General features: G+C 42.3%; 2 protein-coding genes across 2 annotated transcripts in view; both read left to right on the plus strand.

The window, feature by feature from the left end:
* Window positions 1–402: 402 nt before the first annotated feature.
* On the plus strand, window positions 403–2,893 carry LOC141361573 (uncharacterized). Its single transcript, XM_073863086.1, has 3 exons — window positions 403–853; window positions 949–1,170; window positions 1,848–2,893. The coding sequence occupies exons 1-3, from the start codon at window positions 403–405 to the stop codon at window positions 2,891–2,893; spliced, it is 1,719 nt and encodes a 572-aa protein (XP_073719187.1).
* Window positions 2,894–2,918: 25 nt separating this feature from the next.
* The window catches only part of LOC129448187 (uncharacterized), a 4,689-nt gene continuing 107 nt past the window's right edge, over window positions 2,919–7,500 (plus strand). Inside the window, exons 1-7 of the mRNA XM_073863133.1 lie at window positions 2,919–3,440; window positions 3,560–3,763; window positions 3,912–4,298; window positions 4,430–4,494; window positions 4,630–4,883; window positions 5,514–5,759; window positions 6,171–7,500. The exon at window positions 6,171–7,500 is cut by the window's right edge and continues 107 nt beyond it. Of these exons, the coding sequence (XP_073719234.1) occupies window positions 2,927–3,440; window positions 3,560–3,763; window positions 3,912–4,298; window positions 4,430–4,494; window positions 4,630–4,883; window positions 5,514–5,759; window positions 6,171–6,861 (2,361 nt within the window). The 5' untranslated portion in view covers window positions 2,919–2,926 and the 3' untranslated portion in view covers window positions 6,862–7,500. The remainder of the gene's footprint in view (window positions 3,441–3,559; window positions 3,764–3,911; window positions 4,299–4,429; window positions 4,495–4,629; window positions 4,884–5,513; window positions 5,760–6,170) is intronic.

A 7,500-nucleotide genomic window follows, 5' to 3' on the forward strand; every position in this document is an offset into this window, starting at 1 on the left:
GTAAAGTTAGCATTTGTAAGGAATTGCCCATATAGTAATGTAATTTACACAGCTGGATTACCAAATGTGTTTTCTTTTTCTCTGTAATATTTATATCTTCATTTTTTAATTCAGATGGAGCCTCGCTTCAGGAGACGGGCTGATGGCAGCCTGAATCTTTCGGACACACTGGAAGCAGCAAAGGTGAAGGAAGCCAACAAAGGAAAGCCTTACACAAGACCCCTGTCCCCGGAGGCTGTGCTGGACAAGGCCAAGAAAAGCTTAAGTCAGCACCATGGAGATCCAGCTAACAGAAAGCACCTGCTGGGTTTCTTTGAAATCCAGTTTGGTATCTTTCGTGGGCAAACATTCAGGTGGGTTGCAGAAAATGCACTAGGGTATGCTGCTTACCTGGTTGCATCTATGAAGAGGGACCCCACAGGAGGCAGCAAAGACTCTCAAGAACATGCCCACAACAAGGGGAGTTTCAGGGAGTATATTGAGCTCTTTCCTTCTGGCAAAATTGCCATTGCTATGAAGGAAGAGCAAAATTATGCAAAAGCTTCCAAGCACGATGCCCCTACTCAGCAAGCTGCACCCACCCAGCACGCTGCACCCACCCCCCACGCTGCACCCCCCCCGCCCGCAGCACCCACCCAGCATGCTGCACCCACCCAGCACGCTGCACCTACCCAGCACGCTGCACCCACCCAGCACGCTGCACCTACCCAGCACGCTGCACCCACCCAGCACGCTGCCACCACCCATGCTTCCACTGCCTCTCTACGCTCCCTCTTGGTTGGGAAGTTGCCTGACCAAAGAACCCTGACCAAGACCATAAAAAGGATGGTTTCCCCCATCAAAACCACACCTTGTAAGCAAACATTTATGTGTAAAATACTTGGTTTGTTTTTAGTATTTGTTGCTGTTCAGAAGTCATGTTTAATTGTCCCTTGTTTTGTTTTGTAGCTTTGGCCCAGGCACGTGCACGACCCTCTGCCACCCTCACCCATCCAACTGTGTCCATTGAGGGAGCCACAGGGCCCACAGCCACCCTCACCGACCCGACTGTGTCCATTGAAGCCACCGCAGGGCCCTCAGCCACCCTAACCCACCCCTCTGTGTCCACTGAGATAGATGACAGCACACTGCTGGCAGAGGCAACTATGTTTGAGGAGGCACATGTGGCATGTACGTTTATACTTATTTAAAACATATAACAAAATATTCAAGTTTCCTTTACAGGCATAATAAAGTAAAGTAAAACAATGGGTGGGTTGCACCGACAAGGATTAGGCCCAAACATTTAATCTTGTTTAAAAATAAACAGGGTTACATTTAAATTATCATTTTGATCCAGGTTTAAATTTTACATTAAACCTAGATTATGCATGACAAATCCGCTGGCACAGCATTATATCACAATATCTGAGCTTGTTTCCTGCCACATTGCTCCATTAATCAATACAATAGACTGTTTTAATAGATTGTCAAATGTTATTATTTTGAATCAACCCTTTAGATTTCCGATGCATGTAGGTAGTGATTTATAATACAAAAATGACTTTACCTTTGCCTGCATAAACTGTTTATTTTCTTTTGAATGACAACGTCAACATTGTTGCTGTTTAATTACAGCAAATTCATCATGGCGGACAAAATAAATCACAGATGAAGGGTGTAGTTAAGGTTTTAATCTAAGATTTGTTAATCTGTGTTTAAATTGAAGTAGTGCAACACAAGTCAAATTTAAATTAAACTAAGATCAACAAACCCTGGATTAGCTCTAAACTGTCTGTCAAACTCTAGGCTTAATTGAAGCCTTGTTGGTGTAACAATGTGAATTAGTGTTTATGTTTTTTTTCCAGCAAAACGAGTCTGTCTTCCAGCTGGATGGATACACACCCTGCCTGAAGTAGACCAAAGGTGGATATCCAAGGCCCTGTTCAGGTGGGCTGCACCAGGCCGTCCTGAGCTGATCTATAACAGGGTGGACAAACTTTGGTGGTATCCTCCACCGGTACCACTGAAGACCAGTAGTGCTCCTTCCTTGGAGAATTACTTTGGCCATCCTCTGCTGCTCTGGATGCCACGAAAGCTGTGGCAATTGAAGCTGACCTGTCCACATCCAGACTGTCAGAAAGACCTTCTGACCTCAGCTGGCCTGCATCAAAAGATCAGGGTCGTGATTGCTTTGAATAGTGTGTACTTTGTGGCATCTGAGTACCTGGCCTGCCGAAGATGTAAGAGAAAGGTCATCAGCTGGAGCCATGATATCGTCTCCCAACTCGACATTGGCCACAGAGTGCAGTTCCCCTGCATTCTAACCTCAAAACTTGCATGTGACTTTCAGGTAGTATGTTTGATGCGTCAACGAGGCCTGGGAAACAGCAGCAGCCAGATCCAGCGCAAGCTGCAGGAGCGTCATGCTGAGGTCTGGTTGCAAAAAACAGTCCAATATCTTACAGATTGCAAGGGGATTGCCAGTGCTGTCACATCAAGCCTGATACTGCCTGTGACATTTGAACCGCTTCCTCCAATGCCTTCTGTCCCTAAGCACCGGTGGCTGATGCAGGTCTATGCCCAGGATGTCCTGCAACGGCTGGATGAGATCAAGGCCGCTATAACATCACAATATGGTCGGATCTTAAAAATGGATTCCACAAAAAAAGTAGCCAGAAAACTAGCAGGACCCAGCTATGGCACCGCTGCCTGGGCAACCAATGTTGGAAATGAGCATGGACAGGTGATCATGTCCGTGCTCACAGCAAGTGAGGGTTTTGGTCTTGGGCCAATGATTGAAGGCCTCATTCGGAGATACAGAGTGGCTGGGGTAGCACCTCCCGAGGTCCTGTATGTGGACCGAGACAGCTGTGGCAACACTCTTCTGAGGAGTATGTTTGAAGAGTGGTAGCAAATGACCATCCGGGTGGATATATGGCACTTTATGCGGAGATTTTCTGTGGGTTGCACCACCGACTGTCACCCGTTATATGCCACATTTATGAGTCGCCTCAGCCACTGTATTTTCATGTGGGACCAGGACGACCTGACGGCCCTGAAGATGGCAAAGCGTGCAGAGCTAGAAGCTGACTGGAGACCATCATCTGAAGCTGATGTACTGCGCCGTATCAGCCGTAGCGAGCTAGCCCTACATTGCAGGAGAACCACTCGTGGGACCAAGGAGACCCTGACGATGATTGAGAGCCTCATTCAGGCCTTTGAAGGAGATGCTGGTCGTGACACTCTGGGAGTCCCTTTAATAAACTCAGCCCGGATGACTGAGGTCATAAAGTCCCAGCGAAAGCATGTGGCCTGCATCCAGGATCCTCAAGGTGTGCAGCTCTACATGCAGACGGGCACTTTAATGAAGGGAGGGCATCGTCTGCCAACTTACCGCTGTGCCAGAGGTTCTACTTCGCTGGAGTCTTTTCATCTGCACCTCAACAGATTCATCCCAGGTAAGTAATTTTAGTCACAGAATTTTTTTAATAAGATTTTACTTAATTATATATTGAAATAATTATGAGAATAGCAAGAACAGTTATTTATGTATTTATATGATTTTTTTAATGTACAGGCACGCTGGCAAGTGACACCTTTTTTCAGGCGTATCTTTTGGATGGACTTGCAAGGTGGAATGAGGACCGGGCTGTGGCAGCAACAACTGATGAGCAGCAGCCACATTCCTATAGTCATCTTCTCCGTCATGCTGCCAATATTCTTGCAGAGGAGGTCATGGGCATGAAAATCAGCCCTTATGTTGGGCCAAGAAAGTACACTGGTAGATAACTGTTTGTTGTTTTTGGTGACAATTACACACACACACACACACACACACACACACACAAACACAAACAGTGTTATAATAAAGAGTAATAATATAATATTCTGGTATATTATCTAATTGTCATTGTTTTAATATTTTAAAGGTGAACTTATCGGAGTAGAGTATCTTTACCAACAAACTGGTAAAGTTCTGCAGGACTACAGGTTGGCCATTGAAGAGTCTGAGACCACTGAGGTTGCTATAGAGGTGGAGGAAGCTTATGATGAACTTGAGGAGTTTCAAGACATCACTGTCCCCACCTTTGACACAGAGCGGATACCTTCTGCTGCTTCACAAGCATCAGTGTCTGCAGCATCATCTTCAACCCCTCCGGCAACCAGACCCAAGTCATCACTGTATGTGTCACCAGTGAGATCTCCTGTCACCAGCTCTACGTCATCACTGTCTGTGGTCCCTCCAATACCAGTCACATCTTCTGTTTCCAGCTCACTGCACACTCAGCCAGCACTATCTCCTGGCGCACATAGCTGTGAGTTTTACCAAAGTATTTTTATTGAGAGTTGTTTGTTGTCACACTAACTCTAAATGACTCTAAATGAATATTTGTCATATTGAAAGATAAATACAAATGTAAACTAAATATTTACCTTTTTCATGTAGCCCCAGGTAACCAAGGGTCCACAGAAACTGACCTTCCAACATCTGAAGAGAACCCTTCGCATGATGTAAGGGCACGGTTTCTTTTTTAATGTACATATACATGTATGCAAACAAAATCTGGGTTATGTTGGCTGTGCTTTCATGTGAATATTTGTATTCATTGGTGCTTTCAAAAGTTGCTAAATGATCTTTCATTTTAGGATTGTGTTGGACCCGATAATATTGAAGGTTATGGAGCTGTGCAGGACTTGGCAGAGTATTTGTTCAACCTTAGAGAACACCGTCTGGCCTTAACTGGAGAAGAGTCTGAACAAATCATCAACCTATGGCAGGCATTGGGGGAGTTTGATAAGAAAAAGACCACTTACTCGCCACGTCACCAAACCAACCTAAAACAGGGACGATTCAGGGCCAGTAAGAAGAATGTGGCACCAGGTGTGGAGAGCACCAGAAGGTATGCTAAATTTAGCAAATACAGGGTTTTGATTTGTTTGAGGGTTTTGATTTTTATAAAAAGATATATATTTTGTAAATCCTGACGAATTATGACTAGCTTATCTTCCTGCAGCCTCTTAAATTCATACTTGGCCTGGATATAACAAAAATTGTTAGTTGTGATTTACGTTTAATGCTGATTTTATGTTATGTAAGTTACATTCCTATGGACACAGTTCTAACCATACATCGTTGAAAAAACGCAGACCGGGGTCATTATAGAGTGCCACAGGAATGACATATTTTTGTTGGCTGACCCTCTCAAAAAAGCCAGTTTATTTTTCTCATAGACTTTTGGATTATCACAAAAATAATCTCTGTGTTTAACAACAGTTTAAGACACTTTTTGTCTAAAGCTGTGATAATGCCACAACACAGTAAAACAGTAGATACCTAATTTATTGATATGATATTTCAACAATGACCCAGTAAACAAACAAGACAACATAACTCTGCACAGATATAAAAAATTAACATCTAGACAACACAAAGCAAATCTGACAGAATAGAACAATAAACTCAACAGAGAAAAGTTCACACACTGAAAACAATCTTACATTAATAATATGTATTCTTCTGTAATTTGTAGGTGTTTCATTGGGCCTCATAGTCCTGCACAGAGGCCTGACTGCAACAGAGTGGTGGAGGGCATCTTCATAAGGCTCTGTGCTCTCTACCAAAACGCGGTGCGTGTTAATGGAGAGAGGGTCACCCGCTTCACAATGATTGCACGGGTCTACAGACATATCCGAGAGTGCATCCTCACCAATGATAGGGTGATGAGAGAAACCACCATCCAGCTTCCACAGATGAACGCTTCAACAATCTCAGACTGGTGAGTAAATTAGCATTGTAACCGCTATACCAAAACATGAACCCTCTGTATAGCCCTCAGCTGCTTTAAGTAATTGACACAGTTGACTGAATGTAACTGTGGGTGCTTTGATGGGTCTAGAAACAAATCAACAAGAGTCCAACTTCTGTTTACTTTTCTATTATGAAAGATATGATTTATTGCTTACGACATGGTCTTTAACAGACTGTAAGAATCCATAATCCAATGTTAATTTCAATTAAAGTAGTCATTTTACAAAAGCAACATGACACTAGGGTGTGATCAATTGCTATATGATATCAGCTGTGTAATGCTGTTGCATTATAGTCGTGATTAAACAGTAAATGATCACAGCACTTTTTTATTTTTGTTTAAATGTTTATTAATACTGGTTGTTTTATGTTTTTCCAGGTTCTCCAAGCGTGACAAGTCACAAGATGTGGGGGTTACAAAGCAGGGTATCAATTTCCCAGATGCACCCATGGCTGGACCTGAGAAGCTTCCTGCGGCTTTGCAGAAAGGGCCGACCCTATTTTCAGGGAGCTTGGCTGAGCCTCACCTTTTTGTCCTGCCAAGAAACACTGCTGGGGAGGCAAAACTCAAGAGGAGGTCACAACCTCCAGCCATCACCCAGGCACCACCATCACATCAAAGACTCCCTATCATTGCACCAGCAATACCCGTCTCTCTGCCTTTCATTTTGCCCTCCCTGCAGCTTCCGACAGTTGTAGATACATCATCTTCAGTGCCTGGAACTTCACAGGTGGTGTTCTTTAACGTACCTTTACCTTCTGCTATGCCACCATCAGCTCAGACACAAACATCCAGTCAAGCTGTACCTTACTCCACTCAGCAGTACAGGAAGAGAAAACAGATGAGGGAGGACACTGGAACTGTCACACGCAAATATGTGAGGAAGACAGATGTTATTCTTTGTAGAAAGTGCAACAAAGAGAGAAAGCCACCATCACATCTTCAGTACTTTGGCAACTGGTACTGCAAAGAGACTGAGACTCAGTCATATGCTGAATGGAGGGCTGTGCTGGAGGGACGTGGTTATGGGAAAAAAAAAACAGGAAATGACAATCCTCCAGCTCCTTAAAAATTTCACATTTTATATACACACTGTAAATAATACACACGCTATACACACTGTAAATAATGTTAAGTTTACCTTGTTTATGGTCAAGTTTTTAATTGTTATTGTTTAGGATGACCTTTCAAAGTTGCACTACTGTGATAAATGTTTGTTTTGATTTTTAAAAAAAATTTAGTCTGACATGTCAAAGGTGCACTGCAAATTTTTGTTTTTGTTATTATTATTATTAACATTGATACGTCAGAATTGCACTACTATGTTGAATGTTTATTTTATTAATGTTTACTATTTATTATGTTGACAATCCTCCAGCTCCTTAAAAATGTCACATTTTATATACACACTGTAAATAATATACACGCTATACACACTGTAAATAATGTTAAGTTTACCTTGTTTATGGTCAAGTTTTTAATTGTTATTGTTTAGGATGACCTTTCAAAGTTGCACTACTGTGATAAATGTTTGTTTTGATTTAATATTATTTTCTTAGTCTGACATGTCAAAGGTGCACTGCAAGTTTTTGTTTTTGTTATTATTATTATTATTATTATTATTATTAACATTGATACGTCAGAATTGCACTACTAAGTTGAATGTTTATTTTATTAATGTTTACTATTTATTATTTTATTTTAATAA

Source organism: Misgurnus anguillicaudatus, chromosome 24, assembly GCF_027580225.2.
Source record: "Misgurnus anguillicaudatus chromosome 24, ASM2758022v2, whole genome shotgun sequence".
Lineage (NCBI taxonomy): Eukaryota > Metazoa > Chordata > Actinopteri > Cypriniformes > Cobitidae > Misgurnus > Misgurnus anguillicaudatus.

Excerpts from the sequence above, each read along its gene's own strand:
- LOC141361573 (XM_073863086.1), top strand. The coding sequence starts at position 403 with ATGAAGAGGGACCCCACAGGAGGCAGCAAAGACTCTCAAGAACATGCC. Across the intron at positions 854-948 it reads CCCCATCAAAACCACACCTT|CTTTGGCCCAGGCACGTGCA; the intron begins GTAAGCAAACAT and ends TTTGTTTTGTAG. Across the intron at positions 1,171-1,847 it reads TGAGGAGGCACATGTGGCAT|CAAAACGAGTCTGTCTTCCA; the intron begins GTACGTTTATAC and ends TTTTTTTTCCAG.